At 30.9% G+C, this 14,645-nt stretch overlaps 1 protein-coding gene across 14 annotated transcripts in view; it reads left to right on the plus strand.

Moving 5' to 3' along the window:
* LOC145259886 (signal transducer and activator of transcription 5B-like) overlaps positions 1 to 14,645 on the plus strand; it is a 347,875-nt gene that overhangs the window by 226,444 nt on the left and 106,786 nt on the right. For all 14 annotated transcript variants that reach the window (XM_080117775.1, XM_080117776.1, XM_080117774.1 and 11 more), the window contains one exon: positions 2,223 to 2,329. In XM_080117775.1, coding sequence (XP_079973901.1) covers positions 2,223 to 2,329 — 107 coding nt within the window. The remainder of the gene's footprint in view (positions 1 to 2,222; positions 2,330 to 14,645) is intronic.

Consider the following 14,645-nt stretch of genomic DNA (forward strand, 5'->3'; position numbering starts at 1 on the left):
AACCGAGAGTAGTATTTCAGTATATTTTATTTACTGTATCATTTTGGAGCCAAAAGATGAATTCTCGTCTGCTCGTTCACATTTTGTACACAAAACAAGAAAAAAAGGGGAGGAGGAGGCCTGCAGCAAGAGTAGAAGGGAGAGACAGAGATACTGTGAACGAAGGGTGGAAGAGGAAAGAGAAAAGATAGAGAGAAATAAACCATATATAGAGAGAAATAGGCCGTATAGAGGGAGAGAAACTGTACAGAGAAAGAGAGAGATAGATCGTATAGAGAGAGAGGGGCCTGAAAAAGTTGTTAGCAGTCAGCAGAGCTTTGCACTTCAAAGCGACAAGACGTAAGTCAGCGAAGGTCGGGGTGGCGAAGCCGCCGGTGTGGTAGCGGCGTCGCGGAGATAAATATCAACAACACCAGCCGATGTCGGCGACGATAAAGATCTGTTTTGGTCAGCGGTCAAAGTTAGAATATTGACTGAACAAAAGAATGAACCCAGCGAAGGAAGGATCCATGGAGCAATGAAACTTTTATTATAAATCAAGGGCTTCGATGAGCTTCGGAAACAAATACTTGGTGCAATTAACATGCACGCGCGTAATGAAACATAAATAATCCGAAGGACAAAACCATGAAACCTGCACGCGCGTAATCAAACACAAACAATTTACAGGAAAGAAATATATATAAAAAAAAAAGAGACAAAAGAAAGGTCACATTTCAAAGGACATTAAGTGAGTTTTTCAATCAAAACTTTCATTTCTCCAACATCTCTCTCTTACCCTAGAACCTGTATCTAATTGAGCAGATGATTTCTTGTTTTATGTGAACATTGACTGTTAATATATTTTTCTTTCGGTAGAATTCGAATCATTAAATCATTTCATTTAGTTAGGCATATTTAATTTTCTTTTCTTGAATTGAATTTTATTTTATTTTTATATAAATAAAAGTTTGTTAATTTTTTGACGATACTTGTCCTCGTTATTTCTTATGTGATTTCGTTGTCCAGTACATTTCATTTTATTGTTGTCTTCTGGACGGTTGTCCCATTCCCATAACAACGAATCAAGGAACCTGGGAAACTTTTCTTTTTTTTTTAATATTTCGTTACGTCACCCATCTCTACCGTCCCCAGTCGTAACTATATATATATATATATAATTATTCCTCATGTGCATATTTTATAGAGTTTCTAATAAATTAATTTTCTGTAATATATATTTCTAATTTGTGTTGCCAAATTTTTTATACACGCAATACTTTTTTCGATAGTAATATAAATATTAATAAAATTAATTAAGAAAATTTTAAAAAAGGAGAAAAACTCTTGAATTTCCTGTTCAAAAGAAATAGTTCACTTGAAAACTTCTGTTTTTACCTTACAATTTTAGTAAAACGTATGTCCCATAGATACAGAGAACAGGTACTACACTTTGATCCAAATAACCATAAAAAAAGTTTTTGTTACTAGGCATTTTGGGGAGAGGGTAATCTATTATTTGTTCTTTTGTCAGAAGACGATTGTCCAAGGATTCCTTTCTTTTTGTGTGTGGAGGGTGGCAGTTTAGTATCTGTTCTCTTTCACAGGAAATACTCCCAGGTATTACCTTTTTTTTTTTTAAGTTGGTAATATAGTATGTGTTCTGTTATATTACCATCCTACCAGTCTTTATCTCCTCCTTTGCAGGTAATGGTAGTATATTTTCATTTGTCATCATGCATTACTCCAAAGCATTATTTCCTCTTTAGAGGGAGAGGCAGTGTAATATGTGTTTATGACACCACCCTCCCAGGATTACCTTCTGTTTTGGGGGAGGTGGAGTGTAATATAGTATCTCTTCTGTTGTCATGATATCATCCTCCTTGCTATAAGCTTGTCCTTTTTTTGGAGAAGTGGATAGTGTAGTATATGTTTGTTTTTCATGTTAGCATCCTCCCAGGTATGATCTCTTTATTTGGGGAGGTGGGGGTCAGTGTTATATATGTTTGCTTGTATGATAATATCCTCGGGGGCGGGGGCAATATATTTGCTAGTATTTATGTCAAGTTAACTTTAAACTGTAACTCACATAATGAATAAGAAACTACTTATTTTGATTGAGTCACTTGATGAAAGGTGTCCAATGTTGGAGAGATGCAAAACTTCTTATGACTCCATTACTAATTTTTCATTGTTTTAAATGTATTTTGATCTGTTTTAAAACCAAAATGTTTTTCTTTTAGAATTACGCAAAGAAGAGAGTGAACACGTAAAAGCTGGTGAACAAATGCTTGCTCAAATGAAGTCTGAGATTTCAAATAAATGTAAAGAACTTAATGCATTCAGAAATGTAAGTGTTTTTGAACTTTTGTTACATTAATTTCCTGAATAAAAGGTCTTTCTGAAAAGTAATAGGACTGTCAGAATCAATTTCGATTCCAAATGATAAATTTCTTTAATTTCTTTTTCTAATGCACTTTTCTTATTCTTCTTATTCTTCATTTTGCTGCCACAAACATACTCTCAGTTCTGTTGTTCATATTCAGTTTAATGGCATCCACGCATTTGAAATGGATCCTCTGGATGATTCTGTTGATCCGTTGGGGAACACAATTTACATGGAACAAGATCAGGCAGATATGCAGGTTGTTCCAGTAATGTTCTTGGTATGCATTATGTATGGAAGAAAAGAAAATTGCCCATCCATGAATAATTGTTGAGCAGCTAATGTTAAACTGCATTATGTACTCTCCAGGTAGTCAAACCAAGCACCCAGGCATCATTGTTCTGTCCATTTAGAGATTTGCTGGCCAGTCCAAAGCAGGTTGCAGGTGCTATGCTTTCGTCAACATGCACATCATTGATGTAAGATGAGATTGCCTTTTTGATTTAGTAGTCTTTTGATAAGACTTTGTACACAATGAACCTCATTATTCGTGGAGCTATATTCAAACCAAATCCCAACCTTGTTAAACATTACCTTCTGACTTGGAAAACTGGTTTAAAAGGGTTAAAATGATACATCCACGCACACTTAAGATAAGCAGATGAGGGATCCAGCAACACTACATTTGATCTTTGCTGTCTTCATTTCTCAGTTTCCTCGCACAAATATCGTCATCTTTGATGTAGGCTTAGTTCCTTGTATTCCATTACAAGACACACTTTTTATTTGTTCTACAATCATAAGCAGGAGCAGCCCTCTCAAGATTTTATACATCATAGGAAACAAGCCTTTCTTGAGCCATTACTCGACTTCCTGTTGCCAGCAATTACACATTTTTGCTGTTGGGCACTTTTTCTTTTGTCCATTTTCACATTGTAGTCCATTTTGTTGTTGGTCAGACTCCACTTAAAAATTGGATTTTTTCATGACATGTATTGGCACAGCCGCACAAACAGAAACTGGTTCATTAGGAAATTGTACCTCTGATCAGAGCTTTTATCGTATCCTCATCACGAGTTTGAACCCAAGCAAATCCCCACCATTACCAAGACCTAAGTAATAACTAAGTCCACTGTCTTGTCGGAGGCTGACAGACCAAGCTTCACATGTTTATATTCTGTGGACAATAGTAACATACCCGATGGTTTGATTTTGATACATCCAGCACATCCTTTTGCTTAGTTGTTAGAGTTGAGTTGACATCTTGTCTTGGGAAGAAGCTGATACACAGTGTTAATCTTCTAATGCTTTTCCAGGACAATTCAAAGAAGTGTATCCTAGTCCTTCACATCGGAAACAATGTGCGTCACTTCTCCACAATTGTATTGATCTCTCTATCGTTCGGAATAGTTGTAGATAGTTGAATGAAATAATTTGTAGCTTGGTAGTTGAATGATATAATCTGTAGCTAGGTAGTTGAATGAGATAATCTGTAGCTAGGTAGTTGAATGAGATAATCTGTAGCTAGGTAGTTGAATGAGATAATCTGTAGCTAGGTAGTTGAATGAAATAATCTGTAGCAAGGTAGTTGAATGAGATAATCTGTAGCTAGGTAGTTGAATGAAATAATCTGTAGCTAGGTAGTTGAATGAAATAATCTGTAGCTAGGTAGTTGAATGAAATAATCTGTAGCTAGGTAGTTGAATGAAATAATCTGTAACTAGGTAGTTGAATGAGATAATCTGTAGCTAGGTAGTTGAATGAAATAATCTGTAGCTAGGTAGTTGAATGAAATAATCTGTAGCTAGGTAGTTGAATGAAATAATCTGTAGCTAGGTAGTTGAATGAAATAATCTGTAACAAGGTAGTTGAATGAGATAATTTGTAGCTAGGTAGTTGAATGAAATAATCTGTAGCTAGGTAGTTGAATGAGATAATTTGTAGCTAGGTAGTTGAATGAAATAATCTGTAGCTAGGTAGTTGAATGAAATAATCTGTAGCTAGGTAGTTGAATGAAATAATCTGTAGCTAGGTAGTAGAATGAGATAATCTGTAGCTAGGTAGTTGAATAAACTAATCTGTAGCTAGGTAGTTGAATGAGATAATCTGTAGCAAGGTAGTTGAATGAAATAATCTGTAGCTAGGTAGTTGAATGAAATAATCTGTAGCTAGGTAGTTGAATGAAATAATCTGTAGCTAGATAATTGAATGAAATAATCTGTAGCTAGGTAGTTGAATGAGATAATCTGTAGCTAGGTAGTTGAATGAGATAATCTGTAGCTAGGTAGTTGAATAAAATAATCTGTAGCTAGGTAGTTGAATGAAATAATCTGTAGCTAGGTAGTTGAATGAAATAATCTTTAGCTAGGTAGTTGAATGAAATAATCTGTAGGTAGGTAGTTGAATGAAATAATCTGTAGGTAGGTAGTTGAATGAGATAATCTGTAGCTAGGTAGTTGAATAAAATAATCTGTAGCTAGGTAGTTGAATGAAGTAATCTGTAGCTAGGTAGTTGAATGAAATAATCTGTAGCTAGGTAGTTGAATGAAATAATCTGTAGCTAGGTAGTTGAATGAAATAATCTGTAGCTAGGTAGTTGAATGAGATAATCTGTAGCTAGGTAGTTGAATGAGATAATCTGTAGCTAGGTAGTTGAATGAGATAATTTGTAGCTAGGTAGTTGAATGAAATAATCTGTAGGTAGGAAGTTGAATGAAATAATCTGTAGCAAGGTAGTTGAATGAAATAATCTGTAGCTAGGTAGTTGAATGACATAATCTGTAGCTAGGTAGTTGAATGAAATAATCTGTAGCTAGGTAGTTGAATGAAATAATCTGTAGCTAGGTAGTTGAATGAGATAATTTGGAGCTAGGTAGTTGAATGAAATAATCTGTAGGTAGGTAGTTGAATGAGATAATCTGTAGCTAGGTAGTTGAATGAAATAATCTGTAGCTAGGTAGTTGAATGAGATAATCTGTAGCTTGGTAGTTGAATGAAGTAATCTGTAGCTAGGTAGTTGAATGAAATAATCTGTAGCTAGGTAGTTGAATGAAATAATCTGTAGGTAGGTAGTTGAATGAGATAATCTGTAGCTAGGTAGTTGAATGAGATAATCTGTAGCTAGGTAGTTGAATGAAATAATCTGTAGCTAGGTAGTTGAATGAGATAATCTGTAGCTAGGTAGTTGAATGAAATAATCTGTAGCTAGGTAGTTGAATGAGATAATCTGTAGCTAGGTAGTTGAATGAGATAATCTGTAGCTTGGTAGTTGAATGAAGTAATCTGTAGCTAGGTAGTTGAATGAAATAATCTGTAGCTAGGTAGTTGAATGAAATAATCTGTAGGTAGGTAGTTGAATGAGATAATCTGTAGCTAGGTAGTTGAATGAGATAATCTGTAGCTAGGTAGTTGAATGAGATAATCTGTAGCTAGGTAGTTGAATGAAATAATCTGTAGCTAGGTAGTTGAATGACATAATTTGTAGCTAGGTAGTTGAATGAAATAATCTGTAGGTAGGTAGTTGAATGAGTTAATTTGTAGCTAGGTAGTTGAATGAAATAATCTGTAGCTAGGTAGTTGAATGAAATAATCTGTAGGTAGGTAGTTGAATGAGATAATCTGTAGCTAGGTAGTTGAATGAGATAATCTGTAGCTAGGTAGTATAATGAAATAATCTGTAGCTAGGTAGTTGAATGAGATAATCTGTAGCTAGGTAGTTGAATGAAATAATCTGTAGCTAGGTAGTTGAATGAAATAATCTGTTGCTAGGTAGTTGAATGAAATAATCTGTTGCTAGGTAGTTGAATGAGATAATCTGTCGCTAGGTAGTTGAATGAGATAATTTGTAGCTAGGTAGTTGAATGAAATAATCTGTAGGTAGGTAGTTGAATAAGATAATCTGTAGCTAGGTAGTTGAATGAGATAATCTGTAGCTAGGTAGTTGAATGAAATAATCTGTAGCTAGGTAGTTGAATGAAATAATCTGTAGCTAGGTAGTTGAATGAGATAATCTGTAGCTAGGTAGTTGAATGAGATAATTTGTAGCTAGGTAGTTGAATGAAATAATCTGTAGGTAGGTAGTTGAATGAGATAATCTGTAGCTAGGTAGTTGAATGAGATAATCTGTAGCTAGGTAGTTGAATGAAATAATCTGTAGCTAGGTAGTTGAATGAAATAATCTGTAGCTAGGTAGTTGAATGAGATAATCTGTAGCTAGGTTGTTGAATGAGATAATCTGTAGCTAGGTAGTTGAATGAAATAATTTGTAGCTTGGTAGTTGAATGAAATAATCTGTAGCTAGGTAGTTGAATGAAATAATCTGTAGCTAGGTAGTTGAATGAAATAATCTGTAGCTAGGTAGTTGAATGAGATAATCTGTAGGTAGGTAGTTGAATGAGATAATCTGTAGCTAGGTAGTTGAATGAAATAATCTGTAGCTAGGTAGTTGAATGAAATAATCTGTAGCTAGGTAGTTGAATGAAATAATTTGTAGCTAGGTAGTTGAATGAAATAATCTGTAGGTAGGTAGTTGAATGAGATAATCTGTAGCTAGGTAGTTGAATGAGATAATCTGTAGCTAGGTAGTTGAATGAAATAATCTGTAGGTAGGTAGTTGAATGAAATAATCTGTAGCTAGGTAGTTGAATGAGATAATCTGTAGGTAGGTAGTTGAATGAGATAATTTGTAGCTAGGTAGTTGAATGAAATAATCTGTAGGTAGGTAGTTGAATGAGATAATCTGTAGCTAGGTAGTTGAATGAGATAATCTGTAGCTAGGTAGTTGAATGAGATAATCTGTAGCTAGGTAGTTGAATGAAATAATCTGTAGCTAGGTAGTTGAATGAGATAATCTGTAGCTAGGAAGTTGAATGAGATAATCTGTAGCTAGGTAGTTGAATGAAATAATTTGTAGCTTGGTAGTTGAATGAAATAATCTGTAGCTAGGTAGTTGAATGAAATAATCTGTAGCTAGGTAGTTGAATGAAATAATCTGTAGCTAGGTAGTTGAATGAAATAATCTGTAGCTAGGTAGTTGAATGAGATAATTTGTAGCTAGGTAGTTGAATGAAATAATCTGTAGGTAGGTAGTTGAATGAAATAATCTGTAGCTAGGTAGATGAATGAAATAATCTGTAGCTAGGTAGTTGAATGAGATAATCTGTAGCTAGGTAGTTGAACGAAATTATCTGTAGCTAGGTAGTTGAATGAGATAATCTGTAGCTAGGTAGTTGAATGAAATAATCTGTAGGTAGGTAGTTGAATGAAATAATCTGTAGCTAGGTAGTTGAATGAGATAATCTGTAGCTAGGTAGTTGAATGAGATAATCTGTAGCTAGGTAGTTGAATGAGATAATCTGTAGCTAGGTAGTTGAATGAAATAATCTGTAGCTAGGTAGTTGAATGAAATAATCTGTAGTTAGGTAGTTGAATGAAATAATCTGTAGGTAGGTAGTTGAATGAGATAATCTGTAGCTAGGTAGTTGAATGAGATAATCTGTAGCTAGGTAGTTGAATGAAATAATCTGTAGGTAGGTAGTTGAATGAAATAATCTGTAGCTAGGTAGTTGAATGAGATAATTTGTAGCTAGGTAGTTGAATGAAATAATCTGTAGGTCGGTAGTTGAATGAAATAATCTGTAGCTAGGTAGTTGAATGAGATAATTTGTAGCTAGGTAGTTGAATGAGATAATTTGTAGGTAGGTAGTTGAATGAAATAATCTGTAGCTAGGTAGTTGAATGAGATAATTTGTATCTGGGTAGTTGAATGAAATAATCTGTAGCTAGGTAGTTGAATGAGATAATTTGTAGCTAGGTAGTAGAATGAAATAATCTGTAGGTAGGTAGTTTAATGAGATAATCTGTAGCTAGGTAGTTGAATGAGATAATTTGTAGCTAGGTAGTTGAATGAGATAATCTGTAGCTAGGTAGTTGAATGAGATAATTTGTAGCTAGGTAGTTGAATGAAATAATCTGTAGGTAGGTAGTTGAATGAGATAATCTGTAGCTAGGTAGTTGAATGAAATAATCTGTAGCTAGGTAGTTGAATGAGATAATTTGTAGCTAGGTAGTTGAATGAAATAATCTGTAGCTAGGTAGTTGAATGAAATAATCTGTAGCTAGGTAGTTTAATGAAATAATCTGTAGCTAGGTAGTTGAATGAGATAATCTGTAGCTAGGTAGTTGAATGAAATAATCTGTAGCTGGGTAGTTGAATGAGATAATTTGTAGCTAGGTAGTTGAATTAAATAATCTGTAGGTAGGTAGTTGAATGAGATAATCTGTAGCTAGGTAGTTGAATGAGATAATCTGTAGCTAGGTAGTTGAATGAAATAATCTGTAGGTAGGTAGTTGAATGAAATAATCTGTAGCTAGGTAGTTGAATGAAATAATCTGTAGCTAGGTAGTTGAATGAGATAATCTGTAGCTAGGTAGTTGAATGAAATAATCTGTAGCTAGGTAGTTTAATGAAATAATCTGTAGCTAGGTAGTTGAATGAAATAATCTGTAGCTAGGTAGTTGAATGAAATAATCTGTAGCTTGGTAGTTGAATGAGATAATCTGTAGCTAGGTAGTTGAATGAGATAATCTGTAGCTAGGTAGTTGAATGAGATAATCTGTAGCTAGGTAGTTGAATGAGATAATCTGTAGCTAGGTAGTTGAATGAAATAATCTGTAGCTAGGTAGTTGAATGAGATAATTTGTAGCTAGGTAGTTGAATGAGATAATTTGTAGCTAGGTAATTGAATGAAATAATCTGTAGCTAGGTAGTTGAATGAAATAATCTGTAGGTAGGTAGTTGAATGAGATAATCTGTAGCTAGGTAGTTGAATGAGATAATCTGTAGCTAGGTAGTTGAATGAAATAATCTGTAGGTAGGTAGTTGAATGAAATAATCTGTAGCTAGGTAGTTGAATGAGATAATTTGTAGCTAGGTAGTTGAATGAAATAATCTGTAGGTCGGTAGTTGAATGAAATAATCTGTAGCTAGGTAGTTGAATGAAATAATCTGTAGCTAGGTAGTTGAATGAGATAATTTGTAGCTAGGTAGTAGAATGAAATAATCTGTAGGTAGGTAGTTTAATGAGATAATCTGTAGCTAGGTAGTTGAATGAGATAATTTGTAGCTAGGTAGTTGAATGAGATAATCTGTAGCTAGGTAGTTGAATGAGATAATTTGTAGCTAGGTAGTTGAATGAAATAATCTGTAGGTAGGTAGTTGAATGAGATAATCTGTAGCTAGGTAGTTGAATGAAATAATCTGTAGCTAGGTAGTTGAATGAGATAATTTGTAGCTAGGTAGTTGAATGAAATAATCTGTAGCTAGGTAGTTGAATGAAATAATCTGTAGCTAGGTAGTTTAATGAAATAATCTGTAGCTAGGTAGTTGAATGAGATAATCTGTAGCTAGGTAGTTGAATGAAATAATCTGTAGCTGGGTAGTTGAATGAGATAATTTGTAGCTAGGTAGTTGAATTAAATAATCTGTAGCTAGGTAGTTGAATGAAATAATCTGTAGCTAGGTAGTTGAATGAGATAATCTGTAGGTAGGTAGTTGAATGAGATAATTTGTAGCTAGGTAGTTGAATGAAATAATCTGTAGGTAGGTAGTTGAATGAGATAATCTGTAGCTAGGTAGTTGAATGAGATAATCTGTAGCTAGGTAGTTGAATGAGATAATCTGTAGCTAGGTAGTTGAATGAGATAATCTGTAGCTAGGTAGTTGAATGAGATAATCTGTAGCTAGGTAGTTGAATGAGATAATCTGTAGCTAGGTAGTTGAATGAGATAATCTGTAGCTAGGTAGTTGAAAGAACACAATAACAACACATCTTTGCATTATGACTTTCTCTCACTTTTTGTCATTAACGTATGTGCAGGTAAATTATCTTTTTATATAGCCCTCACTTGTGCCAAAAGCTAAGAAATGCTTATTTCTTCCATTTAAGAAGCTTGTAGGAGCTATCTAACATTGTCAAAGACGGTTTTGAAGTTTCGATCAGTCATACCATAGAATCATAAAATAAGCTTCCACAGAACCGCCAGAAATACATCTAATGTCTCACGTGGGTGCATGCAGTATGCCACAAAGTGTGTATAGACTTTACAAGCAGTCAAGGTGAATGTTGTAAGCAGAGCTTTATTGATAGAGGCATAATTCCCCTTTTCTTCACTCAATTGCTAGTAGACCACGAAGGCATCACCTGTCAAATGCATATAGATTATCCATTCCATTTTCTCCACCAAGCACAACCGACACAAGATTAGCTTTCGCAGTCGATTCAATAATAGATTGGTGGGGGTATGAACTGCTAAACTCTGGTCTTCACTTCATATCAATCATAATTTTTCATATCAATCATATAATTTTCATATCAATCAGAATTTTACATATCAATGAAATAATTTTCATATCAATGAAATAATTTACATATCAATCATATAATTTTCATATCAATCATAATTTTCCTATCAATCATATAATATTCATAATCATAATTTTATGTATCAATCATATAATTTTCATATCAATCATATAATTTTCGTATCAATCATAATTTTCCTAATCATAATTTTACATATCAATCATATAATTTTCATAAAAATCATATAATTTTCCTAATCATAATTTTACATATCAATCATATAATTTTCATATAAATCATATAATTTTCATATCAATCATATAATTTTCACATCAATCATAATTTTCATAATCATAATTTTACATATAAATCATATAATTTTCATATACATCATATAATTGTCATAATCATAATTCTACATTTCTATCATATAATGTTCATATCAATCATATAATGTTCATATCAATCATATAATGTTCATATCAATCATATAATGTTCATATCAATCATATAATGTTCATATCAATCATATAATTTTCCTAATGATAATTTTACATATCAATCCTATAATTTTCGTATCAATTATATAATTTTCATATCAATCATAATTTTCATAGCAATCATATAATTTTCATAATCATAATTTTACATATCAATCAAATAATTTTCATATCAATCATATATTGCGTATCAATCATAATTTTAATATCAATCATATAATTTTCCTAATCATAATTTTACATATCAATCATATAATTTTCATATCAATCATATAATTTTCATATCAATAATAAAGTTCACATCAATCATATAATTTGAATATCAATCATAATTTTTATAATGATAATTTTACATATCAATCATATAATTTTCATATCAATCATATAATTGTCATAATCATAAATTTACATATCAAACATAATTTTCATTATAATAATTTTATATATCAATCATATAATTTTCATATCAATTATAATTTTCAAAGCAATCATATAATTTTCATACTCATAATTTTACATATAAATCATAATTTTAATATCAATCATATAATTTTCATATCAATCATATAATTTTCATAATCATAATTTTACATATAAATCATATAATTTTCATATCAATCATAATTTTAATATCAATCATATAATTTTCATAATCATAATTTTACATATAAATCATATAATTTTCATATCAATCATAATTTTAGATATCAATCATATAATTTTCATGTCAATGATATAATTTTCGTATCAATCATAATTTTCATATTAATCATAATTTTCATATCAATCATATAATTTTCATATCAATCATAATTTTCATATCAATCATATAATTTTCATATCAATCATAATTTTCATGTCAATCATATAATTGTCATAATCATAATTTTACATATCAATCATAATTTTCATATCAATAATAAAGTCATATAATATATATATATATATATATATATATATATATATATATAATAAATCATATAATTTGCATATCAATCATTATTTTCATATCAATCATATAATTTTCATAATCATAATTATACATATCACTCAAATAATTTTCATATCACTCATATAATTTTCCTAATCATAATTTTACATATCAATCATATAATTTTCCTAATCATAATTTTACATATCAATCTTATAATTTTCATATCAATCATATAATTTTCATAGCAATCATATAATTTTCATAATCATAATTTTACATATCAATCAAATAATTTTCATATCCATCATATAATTTTCATAATAATAATTTTACATATCAATCATATAATTTTCATATCAATCATATAATTTTCCTAATCAAAATTTACATGGCAATCATTTAATTTTCGTAATCATAATTTTACATATCAATTAAATAATTTTCATATCAGTCATAGAATTTTCATAATCATAATTTTCCATATCAATCATATAATTTTCATATCAATCATAATTTTTTATAGCAATCATATAATTTTCATAGTCATAATTTTACATATCAATCATATAATTTTCATATCAATCATATAATTTTCATATTAATCATATAATTTTCATATCAATCATAATTTTTCCTATCCATCATATAATTTTCATATCAATCGTATAAATTTATCTGCCATTATGAAACCGAAATAGCTTGAAAAGCAGTAACACACAAAAACAAAAAAAGTTTGAACAATCTCTAATAATAAACAGTCATTATTACTGCCACTTCTTTCACTGCCCAGTTTTTCTGCTCCGTGCATAAAACCTTTCATCAGTTTACCTTCCCGGATTTTATTTTATATATAATCAGAATAATGGAAATAGTATTCCGATGATATAAAGAAATAAAAAAGCAACAAACAAGGTTATGCGTTCATCAATGTTTCATATTTATTTCGAGACTTCCTCTGGCTGAATGAAATTAAGAAAACAAAACACCAGTACAAATATTTGAAAACATATTTTTGATGTAATGAAATGTATGACCTGTTCCATTTTTAAAATAAAAAAGTCGTTGGAAATTCAAAAAAAAAGCTGGGGGCATGACGTTGTGGAAGAGAGTAAGATTTTTTATAATGTCATTATAAGCCATTAATATATTTAAAAAGATATGATGCAATTCATATTCTTTTTAGAACAAATATGCCCGTTATAATTATATGGATGTGAAATAAAATGAGTGTATTTTTGTTATGTAATTTATTGACTGATTTTATGTGTTAATTATTACAGGAAGTGTTTTCTATGGTGTGAGAGAGTTAACCTGTGTCTAAAATTATGTTCTTTTAATAGAAATTTACTTAATAGTGGCAATACATGATAGAAACCTTCACATTGTTTAATTGTGCTTAAATTTGCAATTAGCAGTCATTCTAGAAGTTTATGTCATGGTTTATTTGAAATAAATTTAACTATATTTGCTTGTTTAAAGTCAAAAGTATGATTATACTGCAATGAACTTTTTTTCTTTTTTTTTTTTTTTTACATAGGCATCACCACGTTATCAAGGCCAAGAGGCCACTCAAGGATAAGGGTTAAAGAGTGTACAGTATTAATTGGACAATATAGTAATCATTAGTAATGAAAATTTGGTAAATTTGATAACTTATATGGAACGGCTCATCAAGAACTTATTTACGTTAGACTTGAACACAACCATATTGTAGTCAGCCGGAAGAGAGATATAAGAAATAGCAATTCTCTGAATGCATTATTCTCTCATACATTGCAGCATAATCATACTTTTGACTTAATGCCTTAACTAGCAAATTCTAGCATTGCTATAAATATAATTTGCTGATTTCTTTATGTAGTAATACACACGGATGAAAAAAATGCTTTGGATAATTACAGATTTCAAGGAGTTCTACTAAAATAGCCATATTTTTCAAACCAAAGCACACTTCAAGTCTTCAAATTATTACTGTTTTGTTCAGAAATGAATATACTTTCAAATGAATTAATAAATATGAATGTACATTATATATTTTAAGAGTTTTAAGCAAATAAAGTGATAAAAATATGAACATCATAAAATGGCGTTTTCAGTAAGGTTTTATAATGATCCTCCCTGTTTTCTAAAGGCCCGTACCGTGATTGTATGAAGAATTTCGTTATGAAATTTGGAAACCAATCAGAAGAGGTGTTAATCTTAATACTGTCAAGTGTCTGAAATATTTTTGACCATTTCTTTTTTTGTTGTGTTAAAAATAAACTTTAATATGACGAGTATCGAACATTTTGAAAAAAAATTTTATCGGACACCCACTAGTAAGTAAATCATTCTTTTTACTATCTTTATCAATTAAAAGTATTATTCTATGTTGAGTAGAACCACAGTAATTGATAATAATTTAAAAGAACCTACCTGAAAAAAATGTTTTTCGAGTTTGGTCAAATTAAGTTAGTATTAGTAGCAGCAGCACTGCAGCAGTT

This window comes from Euprymna scolopes, chromosome 35 (assembly GCF_053919585.1).
Source record: "Euprymna scolopes isolate OS-2025 chromosome 35, ASM5391958v1, whole genome shotgun sequence".
In the NCBI taxonomy this organism is placed as follows: domain Eukaryota; kingdom Metazoa; phylum Mollusca; class Cephalopoda; order Sepiida; family Sepiolidae; genus Euprymna; species Euprymna scolopes.